At 52.7% G+C, this 19,721-nt stretch overlaps 5 protein-coding genes across 7 annotated transcripts; 2 read left to right on the top strand and 3 right to left on the bottom strand.

Annotated features, from left to right (window-relative positions):
* Positions 1-44: 44 nt before the first annotated feature.
* C23H6orf47 (chromosome 23 C6orf47 homolog) lies at positions 45-2,528 on the bottom strand. Its single transcript, XM_027524122.1, has one exon. The coding sequence runs from the start codon at positions 1,679-1,681 to the stop codon at positions 788-790; it is 894 nt and encodes a 297-aa protein (XP_027379923.1). The 5' UTR covers positions 1,682-2,528; the 3' UTR covers positions 45-787.
* A 1,545-nt stretch (positions 2,529-4,073) lies between these two features.
* Positions 4,074-7,432, bottom strand: GPANK1 (G-patch domain and ankyrin repeats 1). Of its 3 annotated transcripts, none has more exons than XM_027524151.1 (4): positions 7,149-7,432; positions 6,406-6,622; positions 5,283-5,975; positions 4,074-4,700 (listed from the first exon to the last, which is right to left on the bottom strand). In XM_027524151.1, the coding sequence occupies exons 3-4, from the start codon at positions 5,891-5,893 to the stop codon at positions 4,256-4,258; spliced, it is 1,056 nt and encodes a 351-aa protein (XP_027379952.1). In that variant the 5' UTR covers positions 5,894-5,975; positions 6,406-6,622; positions 7,149-7,432; the 3' UTR covers positions 4,074-4,255. The 3 variants fall into 3 exon arrangements, with proteins under 3 accessions (XP_027379952.1, XP_027379954.1, XP_027379953.1); XM_027524153.1 differs by lacking the exon at positions 7,149-7,432 and adding an exon at positions 6,651-6,999 and having other exon boundaries at positions 6,406-6,553; XM_027524152.1 differs by lacking the exon at positions 7,149-7,432 and adding an exon at positions 6,940-6,999.
* Positions 7,433-7,656: 224 nt separating this feature from the next.
* Positions 7,657-12,849, top strand: CSNK2B (casein kinase 2 beta). Its single transcript, XM_027524148.1, has 7 exons — positions 7,657-7,814; positions 8,414-8,496; positions 9,209-9,311; positions 9,993-10,108; positions 10,557-10,632; positions 10,780-10,969; positions 11,432-12,849. Exons 2-7 carry the CDS (start codon positions 8,425-8,427, stop codon positions 11,520-11,522), a joined length of 648 nt encoding a protein of 215 aa, XP_027379949.1. The 5' UTR covers positions 7,657-7,814; positions 8,414-8,424; the 3' UTR covers positions 11,523-12,849.
* LY6G5B (lymphocyte antigen 6 family member G5B) lies at positions 12,679-14,210 on the top strand. Its single transcript, XM_027524149.1, has 2 exons — positions 12,679-12,849; positions 13,140-14,210. The coding sequence occupies exons 1-2, from the start codon at positions 12,702-12,704 to the stop codon at positions 13,541-13,543; spliced, it is 552 nt and encodes a 183-aa protein (XP_027379950.1). The 5' UTR covers positions 12,679-12,701; the 3' UTR covers positions 13,544-14,210.
* Positions 14,211-15,906: 1,696 nt separating this feature from the next.
* On the bottom strand, positions 15,907-18,686 carry LY6G5C (lymphocyte antigen 6 family member G5C). Its single transcript, XM_027524480.1, has 3 exons — positions 18,596-18,686; positions 17,351-17,518; positions 15,907-16,507 (listed from the first exon to the last, which is right to left on the bottom strand). The coding sequence occupies exons 1-3, from the start codon at positions 18,684-18,686 to the stop codon at positions 16,344-16,346; spliced, it is 423 nt and encodes a 140-aa protein (XP_027380281.1). The 3' UTR covers positions 15,907-16,343.
* Positions 18,687-19,721: the final 1,035 nt, after the last annotated feature.

Here is a 19,721-nt window from a genome sequence, read left to right as displayed (position 1 = left end):
TTAACCCCCAGATGGACGGCGTCAGGAAGGACACTGAACGGTGCTAACTCTCACTTTGTAGTGGTATATTTAGCATTTGGTGTGACACAGTTATTTATTGCTGAGTGAGCAAACCCAACCCCCTAGTGGGGTCTGCAAACTCTAGGGCTCCCCATGCTGCCTGTGAGCTGCCAGCCCCTCTGAGCTGGCCGTCCTGCCAACACTGCCTGCACCCAGCCCCACTCCCCCTGGCTCCTAGGAATCCTCAGGTCCTCCCTTCAGGCTCCCCATCACCTGTGGGAACCCCATCCAGACCCCCTAATCCACCCACCTAGGAGTGTTGCTCTTCCCCAGATGGTGCAGATCCCAGGATCCAAGGGATCCCCCAAGTTTCTCAACCACCCTCTTACCCCACCCAGAGGTCTGTCTGTCCTGACTGGTTTTCTCCACCCCTGGAGAGTTTTAAAAGGTAGAGAGGACACTTCAGTCTTTATTCTCACCACCACACTTTTTTTTTTTTTTTTTGCTTTTAAAAAGTGGAGGTGGAAGAAAAAAAGTGGGAAAAATGTAAAAGCAAAAATTAACAACAGCTGGTGAATTCAAGGGCGAGGCCCCCACTGTCCATAAACACAGACACCCTGAACAGCTCTCCTGTGTGTGGAGGCGGCTCTGTGCCCTCATACTCTGGGGTTTCTGCCCCATCCCTGAGGTCCCTGTGCTTACAATTTGGATCATACCTCCCACACTATCTTCATCCTTGCTCCCACCCCACTGAGGGTAGGACCCTGGGTCACACCATACCCCTTGGTCACAGCCCCTTGCCTGGGTCTCCCTTCTGCTCCTCCCCCTCCCTCCCTAACTTCTCGCCCTCCAAGTCAGTGGCCTCCTCATCCCCACTGGGCTCCCGGAGGCTGACAGCCAGCACCAGGGCCTGTAGAAGACCAAAGAGGCAGGCAAAGTGCAGGGGGTGAGCGGTCAGTAGGCTCAGCACGGCATGGAGTCCATGCAGAGCAGCCAGAAAGGACAGCAGCCCATGCAGCCAGAGGCCCAGCGGTCCACGCAGGCCCAGCGCATCCAAGGCTGCCCGCAAGGGCCTTGAGCAGAGCCCCAGCAGGGCTGAGGCCAGCAGCTCCAGCAGGTGCAGGGTCAGGTTGGTGGAGATCTGCAGACACTCCTCTGGGTCACCCAGATACTGGTGGGGAGCCCCTGCTCCCCCAACTGTATCCCCCCGCAACCAGCCTAGCAGCTTCTGACGCCGGCCAGGCTTCTCCACCGGGGCTTCAGCCACTGAGGGGCTCAATTCCTCTTCAGGGGACCCTCCACGTTTCCCGGTGCCATCTGAGTCCACAGGATCCTGTCCTAGTTTGGGAATGGTCTCCCCAGCCTCTGGTCTCCCAGACTCTTGGGTGCTGGAAGCAGTCTTCTCCCACTTCAGAGAATCCATTCTTTTGTACCCCAATTGCTCAACTTGGGCCTCCCTGCTTGGTTCTGGAGCAGCCCCAGAGCTCCTCTGTGCACCTGAGTCCTGGGTCTTGGGAGACCCCAGATCTCCCATGGTTTCTGGAGCACTGTCCCAGTCACTCCCTGAATTCTCAGAGGAGCTGTCCATCCGTCTGGGTTCTGGGGTGGGCAGGTCAGGTCTCGTCGACTTCCGGCGGCCCCAGGGGCGAGGGAGCCAGCCACCAAGGCGTCGGAGGAACATGGCTGGGGTGTGCAATGAGCCCCCCAATTCTGGGGCTGCTTCCTGGCACGGCTTAGGCTCTTGGATGGGGGACTGAGGATTTCCTCAGAAACCAGAGTGTGTTTAGGCTCAGAAGAACAGGTATCTGCTTGGAGAGTCCTACTCTGAACTCAGGAGTGGCTCTCCTCTTCCCAGGATGGTCATGCAGCCTGAAGCGGCTTGTTTCCGTTTCAGTTTTAAGGTAAAGAAAGGCACGTTCAAATCCATTCACCACCACCCCACTACACACACACGATTCCAAAAGTCTACGAATCTGACAAAGCGTGGGACACGGTCACAGTGTCCTCCCTGTTTTCCAGGTTTCTTTCCCAGCAGGCAGCACCCCAAGTTTCACTCACCAAGGCCACGCCCCAAGGTGCCCCAGAAACTGGGGAGGCGGTTCTCCATCCAAAAAGGGAGGAAGGAAGGTGGCCACGGATCCTAGGTGCTCCCGACCTACCAGGAGAGTCCTAACTGCTGCCCTAAGGCAGCTCAGAAAGAAGTCTCCTGTTAAGTGAGTGGGGGGTGAGGTATCCGGCAAACTCCAGCCAGCAACGTTCCTGCTTTGATTCAGAGGGCTGTGATTCCTATAAAGTGGCCCCACTGGCACCCCAGCCCGCAGCTGAGATTCAGTCTTCGCAAGGTCAGGCCGGAGATGTCCTGGGAGATCCCGGGAGCGAGGCAAAGCGCGCGCCTGCCTGGGGAGCCTGGCGTCCAGGCGTCCAGGCGATGCAGCCCCTCCCGGGCCCAGCGTCGGGGCCTCGGCCTTGCGAAGCCGCCCGGAGCCGCAGAGCCCGGAAGCAGCCGTACCGGGACTAGAGGACAGGCGGAGGCGGAGCCCCAGCTCGCGGGGCGGACCCTGTCGATCGACCGCCCCCCACCCCCCGCCCCCGGCCCGAGCTGCCTGTGCGCGCCATCAGTGCGCACCCGGCCGTACCCAGGGGCGCACAGCCGAGGTCACAGCAGCCAAAAGCGTGAATGTAAGCCTAGCCTTTCATTTTCGTCGCCTAGAGACCCCCGACCGCTGGTATCCCCTTAAGCTCGCCCGCCCCCTTTAGTTCCCTTGAGTTCTTCCCTGCATCCCGCTCCACTCCTTTTTATAGTTCACGATTTCATGAAAGGCTCTTCCAGAAGAGAAAGCTGAGAGGCTTGGGGCTTAGGTAGCCCTTCCTTGCTCCTCCCTGCAGATTTTTACCTCTTGGATTTGACAACAGTGGGTACTTTATGTGCCTGGCACCTGGTACGAGGCAGGAGGAACAGGAGAGCAAGTGTGGGGAAGACAAGTGTAGACAAACAGGATGTGCTTCCTGCCCTTAGGAGTTTTCAGGTATCAAAATGAACCTTGGCTTCAAGTGTAGATTTGGGAGGCCAGAGTTCTGGTTCCAGCTCAGCTAACAGCCTACAGGCTGCATCATCTTTGGTCTTCCCATCACACTGCCTTCTTCCTGCAAGACCCCACCCATTATCATTTATGAGCCTTTCCAACTTCCCCATCACCATGCATTCTTTTTATCACATCTTGTCTCCTACAGGTGCGAGCAACCTGAAGATTGGGTATGTCTCATTCCCATTCATAGCACATAGTATACAAACTTGTGAAATCAGTGATTGAATTGGCTGGAATGGACAAAGGGTGCTTTCTGGGGGAGGTCAGACTTGCACAAAAGTGTTAGTCACTCAATCATGCCTGACTCTTTGTGACCCCATGAACATAGCCCACCAGGCTTCTCTGTCCATGGGGTTCTCTAGGCAAGAACACTGGATTGGGTTGCCATTTCCTTCTTGAGGGGATCTTCCAACCCAGGGATCAAACCTGGGTTTCTTGAATTGCTGGCAGACTCTTTACCATCTGAGCCACCAGGGAAGCCCTGCATAGACTTGCATGCTGCTACTGCCAAGTCGCTTCAGTCGTGTCCGACTCTGTGCAACCCCAGAGACGGCAGCTCACCAGGCTTCCCCTCCCTGGGATTCTCCAGGCAAGAACACTGGAGTGGGTTGCCATTTCCTTCTCCAATGCATGAAAGTGAAAAGTGAAAGTGAAGTTGCTCAGTCGTGCCCGACTCTAGCGACTCCATGGACTGCAGCCCACCAGGCTCCTCCATCCACGGGATTTTCCAGGCAAAAGTACTGGAGTGGGGTGCCATTGCCTTCTCCGGTAGACTTGCATAGAGATGGGTAATTCCTGGTTCAGGGGTTGAAAAAATAGGTGGGGCACTAAGGACAGTGGCTGGGGCTACAAGTGAACCAGACTGGCAGAGGCAACCCTATCAGGCCACATAGAGCTGCCTCTTGTGGCTCTGGTAGAATTTCATGTGGTCCCCAGTCTCGTTTGGCTTCCCTGCAACAGCTTCCAGAAAACTGGATAAAACACCAAGAGGGAGAAAAGCTTGATTTTATTTCTCAGCTTTTGGCTTCTTTCTACTGAAGGCAGAGTCCACTGATCAAAACCAGAAGGTGTGGAACCTGGGCAGACATCAGGAAGTAGAAGCCCAAGAGTCTAGGTTCCGGGCCCAAGTTCAGACTACAGCAACACACCAGGGTCAGAACTTGCCCAGGTCAGAACTCAAGGTTCATGTATGTCCGCAGATCCCGCTCCCAGGCCTTGTCCTTCTCTTCCTGCCTTCTCTCCTCTTTGCGGTTCAGTGTGGTCACCCTGGGGGCTCTCTCCCTCCCAGCCACTGCCCGTGTATCCCGAGCTGGGAAATGTGTAACTCGGGGCTGAGGTGCTGAGCCGTAGCCTAACCCCTCCTGGTCCCTCTTGAGGACAGTGGGGATAGGGTTGGCACGGCCCTCACCCCGGGGTCCTAGCCCCATTCCAGGCTCCCAGCCCCCCCTCAGCAGCAGCTTGAAGCCTGGGCTGGAGGTTGGAACCCCAAGTGGCAGGATGGGGGGCCGGAGATCCCGGGACAGCGACAGCAGGTGAGCAGTGGATGTACAGTGGTTAGAGTCTTGAAAGTGGCCATCACAAGTCTCACAGTACTTGGGGGAGGGGGATCGGGACCTGGAGAGAAAAAAAAAGAAAGGTTAAGGGCAGCACAAGGGTTTAGGCCTCAGAGGTGGGTGGCAGGGTGGGACAAGGTCTTTCCAGTATTTCTGCCAAGAAACAAATTGCCTTTCCTCCCCAGTTAGCAACGTGGACCTGAAGGAATGGTTAAGGCCTCACAAGGTTCTTGGGTGAGAAATAATAATTACTATAGTTAACATTTGTACAGTGCTTACTATGCTATTAAATACAAGCACTGTTATAGCATTTTATGTATATTAACCCATTTAGTTAACCCTAACAACCCTATAAGAAGTATAGTCTAATTTCTTAGATAGGAAAACTGAGCCAACCGTGCCAACATGGACACTAGGTTGCTTGCCCAAGAAGTACAATCAGGATTTAAACCCAGAGTGTGTGTACAACACAGAAATTTAACAGATATTTTATAATGACTATAAATGGAATATCACTTAAAAAAATTCTCAATCGCTATATTGTACACATGTAATTTATATAATTATATATGAACTATGCTTCAATAAAACAAAAATAGATTTAAAAGTTTAAATAATAATAAAAGATAAGGCTTCCCCTCACCGGTTCTCTGGACTTCTTGTCTCTCCAGGGCTCTCTCTGACCATGCGGGCCACCTCAGGGAAACCTGCTTCTTCAGCCAACTGAGCAGCATCTCTGCCCCCCAGCTCGCAGACCCCTACCCAGGCAGCCCCACGGCCCAGGAGATAGCGCACAGCTGCCCTCTGGCCTGCTCGGGCAGCACACATCAGAGGGGTCCACCAGAAAGCATCCCGAGCATTGATATTCCCTCCAGCTCCCCCTGCCTCATGGGGATCCAACAGCCTTTTTAGTTTTGCCAGGTCCCCCTCCTGGGCTGCCCTCAGTATCTGCTGGGTCATCTTGTCCTTTGCCTCAAGGGATCTCCTTTGTCCATGTCCTCCTGATGCTCCTGCTGCAGTCTCCCTCATCATTCTTCTTTTCTTCCTCTTTCTCTTACTGGCAGGCCCAGGCTGAGCTCTCTGGGTTTCAGGGGTGCTGCTCTCATCTTCAATCAAGGCTTCGTAGAAAGCCCGGGCTGCAGCCCCATCCAAGGTGGGCTCCAGCTCTTCAGGCTGTGATTGCAGCTGCCCATCTTTCCACAGATCACTGGGATCAGTGGCTGGGGTAAAGTTAATGAGAGAAGACCCAGACATGGCTTTTGGGAAATGTAGGAAAATGAGACTAGGAAGCCAAGCCCCTGGTGGTCCTGCAGCGACCAGAGCCAGTTCCAGACACCTAATGAGATAAACAAAAGTATCCTTAGCGTCAAAAATCCCCTCCCAACCCAAAAGTGACCCCACAACCTGGGACCCTGCAGGGCCAGTTACAGACAATGCCCCTCAGTAAAGGTAAGAAAGAAGTCTCCGTAAGACAGCTGCCCAGAGGCCCTGCGCTCCGCCCCTACCTCCATCCGCACCAACAATACCAGCCTCTCTGAGTCAACTTTCAGATCAGATCAGATCAGTCGCTCAGTCGTGTCCGACTCTTTGCGACCCCATGAATCGCAGCACGCCAGGCCTCCCTGTCCATCACCAACTCCCGGAGTGCACTGAGACTCACGTCCATCGAGTCAGTGATGCCCATCCAGCCATCTCATCCTCTGTCGTCCCCTTCTCCTCTTGCCCCCAATCCCTCCCAGTCAACTTTATCACAGCGTAAAACATACCATTAAGAAAAACAATCAAATTGGCTCTTTAAATCTTCCTATTTCGGGGTAAGTTCTTCCCAAACAAAAACAAACTCGACACGTCTCCGGAAGCAGGAAGCAGATTTCAGGAAGAAGTTCCAGCCTGTGTCGCTTTGTAGCTTCCGTACTGCAAAATGGCGCTACTCTAAGCAAAGGAGTCGACAAATACTCACTTGGCACAAAGACGCATGCGTGGCTGGGGAAAACAAAACAAAACAAATTACCTGAGGGTGCAGGCGCGCGGAAGCGCCGAGCTGTTTCCCGCCCTGGAATGTTTCCATAGCAGAAGCACAACGCACCACGTGCCGGCGTAGCGCGAGGACTGAGAAAGATCTGTCGGTTGGGGTCCTGTTTTTACATAACGCCCCCACAATGCCCTTCGCCTCCCTCAACGTGGCCCCCGCTCCGAGCTCATTTTCTGGACCTGGGAAACCACTCTCAGGGTGAAAAAAGGCTCTGAGGCGGAGAACGCCCAGAAACCCTGAAATGAAATAACGTCACGCAACCCCTCACCATTACTCTGACCAGGGTTCGAAGGTCGCACTTAGCGCCCACAGCAGCCCCGTTCAAGCCCTAAGAGAAAATGGAGAAGTGCAAGGGGACAAGCAGCAGAATGGCTGGCACCACCTCAGGTTAGCCCACGGGGCCGTCCTGGTTCTCACACCGCTCAGCTCATCCCAGTACACCCTACCCAGGACCCTCAGCATGGAACCCGGCCTCACCTCCCGCCTCCGGAGCGCGAACCCCGGATGAAACATGGGCCCCGTCGCGGGCCTCCTTGGCGGGCTGACTCCAAGGAGCAAAGCGATAAGGGCCAGGAGGGCTGGCTGGCTGGGGATGAGGTCAATGCCCCGGGTAGCAAAGTCGCGCCGAGGCCTGAGGCTCGCTGTTTGATGGGAGAAGCAAGAAACAACCAGCCAGCCTAGTTCCTCTCCCGGCCCATCCCTTCCCCTCCATGGCCCCACAGTCCCCGGAATCACACGACTCTATTTCCCAGGCTACCTGGCCCAGAACGCGGTAGTGAGTTTCCGCTTCCGGTGGCGGCTCGCAGTGCCCTGCTGCGCCCCGCCCCCAGCGTCCCCCTCCCCCCGGGGCCTCGTGACACAAGGGTCGTGCGCGGGTCATCCTGGGATTCGTAGTTCGCCTTTCCCTAGTTTCGTCAGTTTCTTCTTTCCGAGGACTCCATTTCCCGGCATGCGCCGCGGCTCCTAACTCTAAGCACTTGCGCGTTGCCCTCTTCCCCACCCTCCCCAGTTTCCACTCCCCCCACCCCACTTCGCCTGCCGCGGTCGGGTCCGCGGCCTGCGTTGTAGCCGTCGTCGCGGTTCTTTGGAAGCAGAAACTCCCCTTCCCCTCCCCGTCCCCTGGTCCCAGTCCCCGTCCAGTCGGTGAGTGTGGTGGTCGTCGCCGCGCCATATCCCCTGCCCCTGGGCGCGGCACATGGGGTCTCCGCGTCTTGATGTGGGGGTGGGAAAGGAAATGACCCGGTCCGGCACCGAGGGTAGAAGAGGTGGCCTGCAGGGTGGAGGCGGGATGTCGGGACTCCCATGAAACGGACCCGACGACCACCCACAGGCCATGAGAAAAGGAGGGGCCCAGCTCTTGCTTGGAAAGGATAAACTTCGGAACCCTTGAGAATGGGGCCGGAGACCTGCGGGGGTAGGGAGTCTGAGCCACGGCCCTGCCGGAGTTGACACGGAGGACAGAGGGGCCTGGCTTTCACGAGCGTCAGGGATGTAGGTAGGACTAGTGGGGTCAAGACCTGTCGGTTTCTTACAGGTGGTGGACCCCAAAGAATTTCTCTATAGTCTCAGTGAAAAGGGGCTGGAATGTAAATAAGAGGAGCTAGAGAGACGTGCTCCAGTCTCGGGTTCTTTAAGAAAAGGGTGGCCCCAAATTCTTCCATGGTTGGAGGGCAAAGTGTGGGAGGAGTGAGGATACCAGAGGCTGGGAGGGAGAGCTTAGGCTTATACTCTTCTATCTCTAGCCGACGTGAAGATGAGCAGCTCAGAGGAGGTGTCCTGGATTTCCTGGTTCTGTGGGCTCCGTGGCAATGAATTCTTCTGTGAGGTAAGTTCTCCTCAACCCTACCATCCACCTCCACATGTAATCTGGCCACATATTCTCTTGCACATAAAGCTTCCACACACATCTCTTACCTACTTCAGTGAAAACTCTTGTCAAGGAGGAGTCCCCTTAGTAGCTCTCTCTCCAACTTGTGAAGGGTCAAGACTGGGGCCCCAAGTCAACCCTGCCACCCTCCAGCAGCCTAACGTTGGACGTGTCAACCTGTGTTTGTTTGTTTGTTTGTTTACCACAGAGGTACTGGTAGTACCTATCTCTGGTAGCTATTAGGAGAATTAAAACACTTCATGTTAAAATGTTTTATAGCATGCCTGTGTGTTAACATAAGGGAGTGTAACTGACTTCAGAATCCAAGCTGTTCAGCCCCCACCTTCCTCAGAGAGCCAGCTGCCCCTCAGGAGAGGCCAAAACTGATTCCTAGAGCTAGGAACAGGAATCAGGACAGGGATCTTGAAAGGACTGCCTCTGTAAGGAGGGGATTGCTTATGCTTAGGAGAGAAAAGCCAGACCTCTTCTGGGTGGGCAGTATACACGAACTGGGGAGAGACGTTCAAGTGCTTGCGCTGAGTTGGGAGTGCGGAACAAAGGGAATGAAGCAGTTAGTTGTATTGAAGATAAGGCACGAGTTAGAGCAACCTGCCCAGGTCAAAGCTGAGGATTTTGCTATGGGTTTCCTTTTGACTTCACGTCCTGACAGGTGGATGAAGACTATATCCAGGACAAATTCAATCTCACTGGACTCAATGAGCAGGTGCCTCACTATCGACAAGCTTTAGACATGATCTTGGACCTGGAGCCTGGTGAGACACCCTCAGGGTTGTTTTGTGTGTGTGCTGTTTTTTTACTATTCACACCCTGTTTATCTGCTTCTTGAATTTCTAAATTTCCTTTTGGTTCTCTAACCCTTTTAACCCCAAATCCTTTACTTCATTTTGATTTCCTACCTCACTCTTGCCTACTTTTGTGACTTCTACCACTTGTTCTCATACTCTGATCGTATAAGTTGCTCCTATGCTGCTGCTAAGTCGTTTCAGTCGTGTCTATGTGGGACCCCATAGACGGCAGCCCACCAGGCTCCCCCATCCCTCGGATTCTCCAGGCAAGAACACTGGAGTGGGTTGCCATTTCCTTCTACGATCCTATAACTTAGCACTTTTCAAAAATGCTAGTTTCTCCGTGGGTGTTATCTTCTTCCTTGCCCTTTCCAGGTTAGAGTTCTATCTTCCGTGTTGACATTTTTGCATTTATTTATTAAAGAAGAGAAAGAAGCAGAGGCTAAGAGGGATGGAAGGAAGGCAGAGCTGCCTTGGGTTGGTGGAAGGGTCAGAGGCCCATGTTTCTGGGTCAGATGCCCAGGCTGTGGCTGGGGTGAGGCTCCAAGTTGGGTGCTGGGCTGAAGAGCCAGCAGCCCCCGGGAGTGGGCAGGGCACCTTAAAAAGCTGTAAGACAAGTGGTTGCATTTGGCTGGTGCCATGTTTCAGATGAGGAGCTGGAGGACAACCCCAACCAGAGTGACCTGATTGAGCAAGCAGCTGAAATGCTCTATGGATTGATCCACGCCCGCTATATCCTCACCAACCGTGGCATTGCCCAGATGGTGAGGCCTCTCTCCTCCCACTCGGTTCCTTCAGAGGCAACAGGGAAGCAGAGTTTCCTTCAGCAAGAAGTCACTTGTTTCAGCCTTGTCACAGAATGTAGCTGAGAAGAGGGGAAAGAACACCAGAATCTGGGCCTAGGGGTTAAGACCTGATTGAGGGTTGAAGTGAAGGCGGTGTTTTGGGGGAGGGAGATGTGACCCAGAGCAGAAAGTTGTAGACTCCCTCTTTCTCAGGGAATAAGCAGTGAATGTCTGATGGTCTTCAGCCTGCCTGACTGAATGAAAGGAAGCAGGGGAGTCTGAAGGCCCATCTGAGCCAGAGAAGGGGCCTCTGGACATTTAAGAGGCAGAAGGAGTTGGGGACACAGTGATGTGGGTTGGGCTGAGGAGGGGGTTGCCTCTTCTCTTCATACCTACCCACCAACTCCTTCAATTTCATTCACATCAGTTGGAAAAGTACCAGCAGGGAGACTTTGGATACTGTCCCCGTGTGTACTGTGAGAACCAGCCAATGCTTCCCATCGGTGAGTGTTGGGAAAGGGAAAGGAGGGCCATGTAAGAAGGCAGGTCTGCTGGGATGGAGTTGGGGCTCAGCAGGTTGGGGCCTGAGTCCAGGAGGGAGGTTGGGCAGTCTTGGGTGACCTGGCCTGCTGAGTCTGGCTGTCTCCCAGGCCTTTCAGACATCCCAGGTGAGGCCATGGTGAAGCTCTACTGCCCCAAGTGCATGGACGTGTACACACCCAAGTCATCGAGGCACCACCACACGGATGGCGCCTACTTCGGCACCGGTTTCCCTCACATGCTCTTCATGGTGCACCCCGAGTACCGGCCCAAGAGGCCCGCCAACCAGTTTGTGCCCAGGTGGGGAGCAGGGACAGAGTCACCAAGGGTCAAAAGAGGTGCCCAGGATCCCCTAGAAAGAAGGGAGGACAAGGCAGTAGCTAGCCTTGTTGCCATTCTGTGTGCTCAACTTTCTGCTAGGAAATTCTCAGAGCCACGGTTGAAGTGTGGTTTATCTTCCTGGAGTATCATTTTTGCTCTGGTGTAGAAAAGGCAAGTTCAGCTTTTATATTAAAACAAGTACTGACGTGTATATACTCATGTATATATGTACAGACACATATTTGTAGTTTTGAATTTGAGTTTTAATAGATATTTAAAATACATTTCCAAATATTCTTGAGAAGAGAAGTTGGGGAACCACTGCCTTGAAGTACTGAGCAAGCCCATGAAGAAACTGGGGTGGGGGGGTGGAATGCAGGCCACTGGCAGGGCCAGGATGGGGCTCACTCTGCTTCCTCTCTCACCTCTGCCCCAACCCAGGCTTTACGGTTTCAAGATCCATCCAATGGCCTACCAGCTGCAGCTCCAAGCCGCCAGCAACTTCAAGAGCCCAGTGAAGACGATTCGCTGATTCCCCACCCCACCTGTCCCTCGGTCTTTGACACTTTCATTCCTTTGCTGCCACAATTTCAGGAACCCTCTATGGTTTTTAGTTTAAATTAAAGGAGTCATTATTGTGGTGGGAATATGAAATAAAGTGGAAGAAAAGGCCGTGGGCTGATTGGCTGGTGTTTGGGGTTGGGAAGCATGGGTAATGGTATGCTGGACCCCAGGAGCCCTCCTGGCCCAGCCCCCTCTCCTCAAGTTGAAAACGAGCACAGATTTGTGCCCAGTAGATTTGGGTGATGTTTTTAGGACTGGGTGTAAGGATGTACGGAGATCATGAGGAAAAGACAGAAATCGGATTTCAAAGACTGGAGAAATATTTGCTCTTTTTGTGCCACTGCAGTTGGCTGTTTATACTCTAGGGGATGTAATCAACATGACTTTGTTTTATAAAGAAAGAGGTCCCAAAATAAACTGAACTGTAAGGGGTGGGGAGAAGAGGTTCAAGGTCCAGAATTGCTATTTTGTGGTGTCTGTGTGCCCCCTCTTGGGGGAGCTGAGACATGCTCATCTCAGAAGGATGAAGGTCACTGGGTTCCTGGTTTAAGTTTCTCTCAGAACAGTAGGGACTGGCCCTGTTGTGTAGGGAGGATGGCAGATGGTACCAGAGAATGAAACTAATCCATGGACCCTGGAGGGGCAGGGACAGATCTTTGAGGGACACTCAGGACAAAAGTAGACTGCTGGATTGGGGCCCAGATACTGCCCCTGTCTGGGCTGCAGCTCCCACATTCAGGAACCAGACCAGGTGGGTGAGGACATGTTCTCCTGCCAAGCTAATTGCTTCCTGCCTCAGGGAGGAGTATAGCTTTGTACCTACAGCAGCTCCTGCCCAGACTACCTGTCAGAACCACCCTCCTGCCCAGACTACCTGTCAGAACCACCCTGCAGTTCAGGCTCAAGGAGCGTGGTCATGGGAAGGTGGGGTTTCTGGGCACCCCTCAGGGACTGCCCCTCTCCCCAGAAGTCCATGATGAAGGCCCACATGCTTATAGGTGCACTGGTCATGGTGGGCTTCACGGTGGGAAAGGGTAAGTGGGGCAGGGGCAGGGAAGGAGGGGTGGCTGAGTACCGGGAGAGGGTGGCGGCGGGTGAGCGGGATGTTGCAGGGTAGGGAACTTGGAGTGGGCCAACACCACCATCCATGTCTTCTGCTTCCCCAGCTCCTGTGTCTGAAGTCCGGACCTGCCACCTCTGCCTCTTAGAAAATCCTGCTGTAGGATGCATTTCAGGCTCGGAGAAGTGCACTATTAGCAGCTCATCCCCATGCATGGTGATCAGCATCAATTATGGTGAGTTGAGTCAGGCAGGGAAAGGGCCACTGGCTAGACAGCCCATGGCATTGTCTCCTCTTGTAAATGAGGGCTGCTTGGGGCCTGAGGTCTAAGGAGATGGAGGTTTCTGGTAGGGGAGGAGTCTGGGGTTCTGGGGAGCCAATTAAGCTAATTTCTTCCGGCCTCTTCTGCAGGAGTCTGGAAAGGAAATTGGGTCTAGGTGAGGGATGGGCAGGTCTGTGGAAGGGGTACCAGGTTTGGTGACTATGGGAGGCAGCAAGGGTTATTAGTTGTCCCTTCTTCTCCAGAAAACAAAGCTCGCTTCTTAATCCGAGGCTGTGGACAACACAATTCCTACCGCTGCCAAGAAAAGCTCCCCACCTACATCTCAGAGTACTGGTACTCGGCCCAGTGCTGCCAGTATGACTACTGCAACTCCTGGTACAGTCCCCAGCTCCAGAGTGCCTCGCCTGAGCCCCTTGACAGGTCCCTGGCTCTGCCCCTGTCTCAGTCCCAGATCCTGTGGTTCTACCAAACCCTGAACCTGTCACTGCCCCTTCCCAGCTTCCCTGCTGGGAAGGAGCCTTCTGAAGGCCTGGACCCCCTGGCTGGCCCACCCATGAATCTGAGTTTGTCCATTGCTGACCTGCGCAGCATATACTTGTTTCTCAACAGTTCTGGACTTTTGACTCTTCCTTGGGCTGGTCCCTGACATCTTTCCCGTCGCAGATAGATTTCTCTCTGATCTAGCATCTCACTCCTGACACCCCAGCATCATGCATTGTCTTCTCAGAACACTCACACTCTGGGGTCTGTAAGTTCTCAGTCTTCCTTTCCTTTGCCTTTCCTTTGTCCTTCCAGTGTCTCTATGGTTTGGTCTAGTCTCCTCCCCCAAAAAAGCAGTTGGCACTGTACCCAGAGCCCATCGACCACCTAGAAGATAATCTCAAATGCGGATTCTGCCTAGGCTGACCTGGGAAAGGCACAGTGGTTTTCTCAACACTGTCCTGTTAACTGAGTGTCCCATCACCCCCACCCTACCCCCCATCTTCCTGATCTCTCTCAATCTGGCTGTTTGCACTCTCCGATACCTAGCTCTGAAAGCTTGTGCCAGACTGAACTTGCATCAGAACGGGTGAGACTGGACTTTGTGCAGGTTTCCTGGCTGAGCACTGTGGCGCCCCTCCTTCACTGTCTACCACCCGTGCTCCTGCCTGGTCCGCTGCCTGCTCTCATCTCTTTTCCCAGTCTCTGGCTTCCTCAGCTCCACTTCACATCCCTGAGCCATGACACCCACTTGCACAGATTCCCAGGGAGAGGAGGGGGTCTGTCCTTTGTTTTGCACTCCCTAGTCCTCCACAATAAACAAACTGGCCAGAGTCTGTGTCACATTTTTGATGGGGGCAGGGTCAGGTGTGGGCAGGTGTAGACAAGTTAAAGGTAACTGGGCGTGGGGTTCAAACAGCGTTGTAGAGCCCTACCCACTTCACTTGGCCTTGTGGCTTCCTCAATGGCCTGCCTCAAACAGCCCACATCCATCCCACCCTCTGCTCGGCTGGAGATCAAAGTATGAGGATTATGAATCTTGCCAGCCTTAAACATACCCTCCAAAATCTAGGAAGTTCACAGGTGATGTCAGGTTTTTCCACAAGAGGAAGGAAAAAACCATAAAAACACAAGAGCAAACACAACAGGTCTGTGTCTCAGAGTCACCTGGAGCCGAGGCACCTGCGCTCTTTCCAGGGTCCTGGCATCCAGGGCTGGCTGTGTGGGAAGTCTAGGTGAAGGGGGTGGGGGAGTACAGAGTACACAGGTAAGGCTGCAGAGGCAGGCCCTTTGATTGTAATTTGAAGAACTGCAAACATGCAGAAAACAGTAATGAATTTTCATAACTCAAACCTCCCCATGCATTCAGTACACACGACACACCGCTCTGAGCCAGGCCTGGTATTAAGAAGCACCAGGACAAGCAGATGAGGGCAGTCAGGTATCCACCCCTCTGAATCTGGTGACCCAGTAGCAGGATTATGAAACTTTTCTGAAAAGTGCACCTCTGTGGCTAGGAGGCCCAACCCCAGCTCCTCTGTCACTTGGGTAAGTTGGTCTCGGCCTCTGTGGTCACCTCTCAAGTAGAGATAGAGTCTCAAGATTGAGAGAATGTGTATCAGTGTATGCACACAAATAGAAGTTATGGGCTTGAAAACAGATATGCCTTAGAGACAAAGCACACTGGTTTTGCCGTATTTAGTTTTAAACCATTTTGGCCATAGAGTTGTTTGCACACTTTTAGATGGGTTTTTGTAAACTTAAACACCTGTGTTATACCACTCGCCAAGTTAGCATAAAGGCCTTTATCAGCACCTAAAGCTGCCTTCGGGCCCCCTCTTGGACCCTCCCCTGTCCCTGTCAGGAGTAGCCACTGTCCTGAATTTCATTGTGTTCTTGGTAAAAGTGACATCACACAGGATATACTCTTACCTATACAACATTTTGCACTTGGATTTCTGTGGCCTGTGCGCTGGTGGGAGAAACCAATGTTTGTTTCTAGATCAGGAAGCAGTTGGAGGTAAAGAGGTACAAGCCACTATGTTCCTCTCTTGCCTGCATGTTATCCCCCATGACCTCTGACTTCAGTATAAGTCAAAGGCCCAGGTCTGTATAGCTCTAGCAAGTCAAACTGGAAGGCAGCCTTAGAAGCTGAGAAGCCCAAGGCCCGAAATCAAGGTGAGTTACCATGATCCTTGAAAAACGAAATTAGCCTGGGATTAGGACACTAGGCCTGTCTAGGAGTTCTGTTCTGTTCTCTCCACAGAACTCCTTCCCTACCCTCTCCTCCCTGGGACTGGTTCTTTCATAGCTCCACTCCCACCAGCATACCCCCAGGGACCTCCTTGGCCAGCCTACACCCAGCTCTGGATCTGACAGCATTTCTGAGGACATCCACTACCCTTCCGGTTTTAGCCACAGGAGGGCTTCCAGTTCTCTTGACCTGAGAGCTGAGTCAGACAGCAGGGCAAAGCAGGAGCCGAGCTCCGAATGTCGGGGAGCCCATTACCTGCCCCCATGATGGAACAGTCCAGTAGTACCACATTCCTCAACCTCCATATCCACCAGAAGAGAGAGAGGCAAACCAAACAGTTTGTGCATCTATTTATTTTGGAGAAACAGCTGGGGACCTGGGGTGAGAGGACTGTCGGAAAAGAAATGAAGCAGGGCAAAGGGCTATCCTTGAGGTGGGAGCAGACAGGAGGAACAATGTCAGACTGAGGACTTGAAGGAAAACTGCAGAGAATTCTGCAGAGGGAGAGTGGGAAAGGACAGAGTGGAAATTGAGGGGTGTTGAGGGGCATCAATCAAGAGGCAGATAGGGCTGGGGTCTAGTAACTGTTGCTGAGGCTGGCAGGGAGGGCTGCTCTGGAGAGGCCGGACAGTGTCCCAACTGTCCCCAGGTGGAAATCAGGAGGGCGGCTGGAAATTGGCAGGATTGTACTCCTGAGGTCTCTACAGAAGTTCTAAGGAACATATAAGCTTCTCTTCTGAGGGTTATTGCAGAAATTCTGGAAGCAGCATCGAGAGAATATCCAGAAGCCAAACACTGGAGAGGCGCGGGTGTATGAGCAGTCACTCATCTGTTCCTTGCTGCGGCAGTCACTCACCATGGTCTCAAAACCACTGTCTGGGGACGGACAGCAACAATCAGTGACATGGAGGTCCGAGGCAAAGCCCCGAGCCCTCCCATCCCCTCATGCCACAGAGACTGACCATCACTGACCCCCTACCCCTTCCTAGACCCCAGAAAGGCAGATCCCTGAAACTGGACAGGGTCAGGGAATGCCAGGGAGTCACCAGCCATGAACTCTGGAAGTTTCCCATGGAAGGTTGGTGGGAAAGAGCCATTCAAAACACAGTGACAGGGACTTCCCTGGTGGTCCAATGGCCAAGACTCTGAGATCCTAATGCAGGGGCCCCAGGTTTGATCCCTGGTCAGGGAACTAGATCCCGCATGCTGCAACCGAAAGATCCCACTAAGCAACTAAGATCCCATGAAGCAACTAAGACCTGGTGCACCTTAAATAAATAAATGTTTTTTAAAAAGTTCCTCTGGGAGAGTAAAGAGGAAGACAGCAAAAGACCAAACTCTGGTGAACACGAACTGTTAAGGCTCCAGAAGAAAAAGGCAAGACTCAGTGAAAGAGGCTGAGAAGAAGCAGTGGAAGAGGTAGCAGAAGAATGGTGCTGGCAGGAACTACTGCTGACAGACGGGGAGAAGGCAGCCTGAGGAAAGGCCAGCGGATCTGGGAACTCCAGGCCTGTGAGGCTGGGTGTTATAAGGAGGGTGAGCCAAGAAGGCAAGAGGAATGGAAGTAGCGATGTGGAGTAGCTCTAAAGGAAAGGAGAGAGGGAGTGATAGAACAGTATCTTAGAGTTGTGGGAACCAGTTGGGGTGCCGCTTAGAAGGCTGGTAGAGACTCAGTTCGGGAATGGACTGGACCCAAGATGAAAGGAAGAGGCAGCTTACTGTTCTTTATGAGCAGAGTCATGCAGCTGCTGCCCTTTGGGACAAGGCAGGTGTCAGATCCCAGAAGGCATCCCAACTCCTTGGTCTCAAAGAGGCATCGATAGCAGCTTAGGTATTCGTTGAAATATTTCTGTCTAATGGGTTCTTGATCATATATCTCAGACTGACCTGGAACACAGAGAAGCACTGACCCCAAACCCACTTAATTCCCAGACTGATCAACCCCACTGTTCCCTCCTACCTCCCTACTCAGAAAACCATAAAATCACCAATTCCTGAAAAATATCAGGCTTAATCTAACATCAGAAGCTTTAGTTCTCATAAAAAATCTCCACTCTCTACTCTCATACCTCTTGAAATGAGGAACTCATTCATTCAACATGCATTTGAAGGGCTAACATGCTTAGCACTCTACAAGCCTCTAAATTAAAGGTTAGGCCAAGGCAGTTCATTCCAACTTTTAGCAGCCCTGTTAAGACAGTGCTTCCTCTGTGACTTGGTTTCACTGTCCCTCACCCAACCCCCAGATTCTCTTTTGAATATGCTTTCTTAATCTGTAGTGTTCAGAGTGTGAAAACCTCAGAGCGTATCATCACAGGACAGGAAGAATCTCTCCTTTCTGTAGCCAGGAGACTTCAAACAGCCCAGGGCCACATTCTTTGTTTGGTTGTCCTTTCACTGAACAGACTCATGAAACGTTGTCCACCAAAGCCCTCCCCAACTACACCATAATCATCTCCCTCCTCCTCTGGTCCCGGGCCCAGATCACATGTTACTGAGCCCCCAAAACCCACTTTCAGACCCAGCAGAGCACTTGTATGAAGCAGATGCTGAGCAAACACTTTGGATCTGGTTTCTGTGTAGACGGTGCTTTGCACCCAAGTGGAGTTATCAGGCTGAACTTAGCCTTGTTCTACGCTGTGTATCCTGAGGCTGTCATCTGGCACGTTCCCCCAACCCTCCCCATTCTGTATTGCCCTCAGATTCGAAGAGATTCCCCTTAGTATCTCCATTTAGGTTATTGCCGTTGAGTGAGACAGCCTTGGGGTAGTCACCAGCAATCTTCCTCAGAGTGAATATCAGTCTGTTATCAGTCTGATATTATCCCACCACACCCACCCATCCCATCTTCCCTCCTGCCTGGTTTTACCTGAATGTTCTTGGTACATGTATTCAGATACTTGGTATCAGGGTTTCTGTATCCAGCAGGTTAGGAAACCCTTCTGACCCCATTGAAACACTTACCAAACACCAAGCTCATCGTGACCAGCACTATTAAGAGGACTATGTACAGGGTTTGATTCTGGTTACCTGCATGGCCTTCCATAACATACATGACTGCCCACCAGCCTCCACTTTGGCCTTATATTGGCTGAAGAGAAGTGGGCAAAGAGGAAAGGGGGAGGCAACATCCTTTTGGAGTGGAAATCAATGCTAGAATCTACAGCCAAGAGACAGAGTGTCCTCACCCATGGCCCTAACATCCTGGTTTGGAAACAAGGATGGGGGAGATGGGGGAAGGAGAGGGGAACCTTCTTTCATATTAATTCAACAGACATTCGTTAGATCACTGCATCAGGTATTGGGGATACAATACTGCACAAAGTCCCTACCCTCACAGAGCACAATCTAGAATGAGAGACCAGTTAACAATGAGGGAGTAAGGGAAAGAGTGTTTCTGGGAGAACTTGGGCAGTGCAAACCACTGACAAAGAGATTTCAGCAGAAGAGTACAAGATCAGATTTCTGTTTGTAAAAGATTTCTGAGGCGGGGAAATCAGTTAGGAAGCTATTCCTGAGTTCAGTCACAAGATGGCGGCCTGGTCTAGCAGAAGAGAGGGAAGCCGACAAGTGAATGACTCTGAGCAGCATTAGAAGGAAGACTAGACAGATTTGGACTTGGACTGTGAGGTGAGGAAGGGACTTGCAAAAGGGGATGACTGTGATACTATTTTTCAGGATGGGGAAGACGTGTCAGAAATCCAAAAGCGAGGACACCTGAGTCGTGAGTGACCCTACTCAGTCCAGTAGGGGTGCCAGAAAACCAGAGCCGTTCCATACACCCCCACCCCCCTGCTTTTCCGGTCCCGCCTCAGCTCAACCGCAGGTCAGTGGGTCTGATCTCCGGTGCCCACCGGCTCTGGCGCTGTGAGCTCGCTCTCCGTGCCTGGCTGCACCTCAGGGCTTTTGGGAAGACGCGAGGGCGGCCCCCAGCCCAAGCTCAGCTCTTGGCCAGGCGGCTGGAGAGAAACCTGAGAAGGTCGAGTCGCGCGCTTCGTGGGGACCCAGGCATCCTGCCCTGGTGTGTGTGTGTGTGTCGCTTCGTGGGGACCCAGGCATCCTGCCCTGGTGTGTGTGTGTGTGTGTGTGT

This window comes from Bos indicus x Bos taurus, chromosome 23 (assembly GCF_003369695.1).
Source record: "Bos indicus x Bos taurus breed Angus x Brahman F1 hybrid chromosome 23, Bos_hybrid_MaternalHap_v2.0, whole genome shotgun sequence".
Lineage (NCBI taxonomy): Eukaryota > Metazoa > Chordata > Mammalia > Artiodactyla > Bovidae > Bos > Bos indicus x Bos taurus.
The sequence above is the reverse complement of the archived record's forward strand: the minus strand, read 5'-3'. Positions and strand labels throughout refer to the sequence as shown.

Excerpts from the sequence above, each read along its gene's own strand:
- C23H6orf47 (XM_027524122.1), bottom strand. The coding sequence starts at position 1,681 with ATGTTCCTCCGACGCCTTGGTGGCTGGCTCCCTCGCCCCTGGGGCCGC.
- GPANK1 (XM_027524151.1), bottom strand. The coding sequence starts at position 5,893 with ATGTCTGGGTCTTCTCTCATTAACTTTACCCCAGCCACTGATCCCAGT. Across the intron at positions 4,701-5,282 it reads ACAAGAAGTCCAGAGAACCG|GTCCCGATCCCCCTCCCCCA; the intron begins GTGAGGGGAAGC and ends TTTTCTCTCCAG.
- CSNK2B (XM_027524148.1), top strand. The coding sequence starts at position 8,425 with ATGAGCAGCTCAGAGGAGGTGTCCTGGATTTCCTGGTTCTGTGGGCTC. Across the intron at positions 10,109-10,556 it reads ACCGTGGCATTGCCCAGATG|TTGGAAAAGTACCAGCAGGG; the intron begins GTGAGGCCTCTC and ends CATTCACATCAG. Across the intron at positions 10,970-11,431 it reads GCCAACCAGTTTGTGCCCAG|GCTTTACGGTTTCAAGATCC; the intron begins GTGGGGAGCAGG and ends GCCCCAACCCAG.
- LY6G5B (XM_027524149.1), top strand. The coding sequence starts at position 12,702 with ATGTCTTCTGCTTCCCCAGCTCCTGTGTCTGAAGTCCGGACCTGCCAC. Across the intron at positions 12,850-13,139 it reads GGTGATCAGCATCAATTATG|AAAACAAAGCTCGCTTCTTA; the intron begins GTGAGTTGAGTC and ends CTTCTTCTCCAG.
- LY6G5C (XM_027524480.1), bottom strand. The coding sequence starts at position 18,686 with ATGTATGTTATGGAAGGCCATGCAGGTAACCAGAATCAAACCCTGTAC. Across the intron at positions 17,519-18,595 it reads CACGATGAGCTTGGTGTTTG|GTCAGTCTGAGATATATGAT; the intron begins GTAAGTGTTTCA and ends TCTGTGTTCCAG. Across the intron at positions 16,508-17,350 it reads GACTCTGCTCATAAAGAACA|ACAGTGGTTTTGAGACCATG; the intron begins GTAAGCTGCCTC and ends GTCCGTCCCCAG.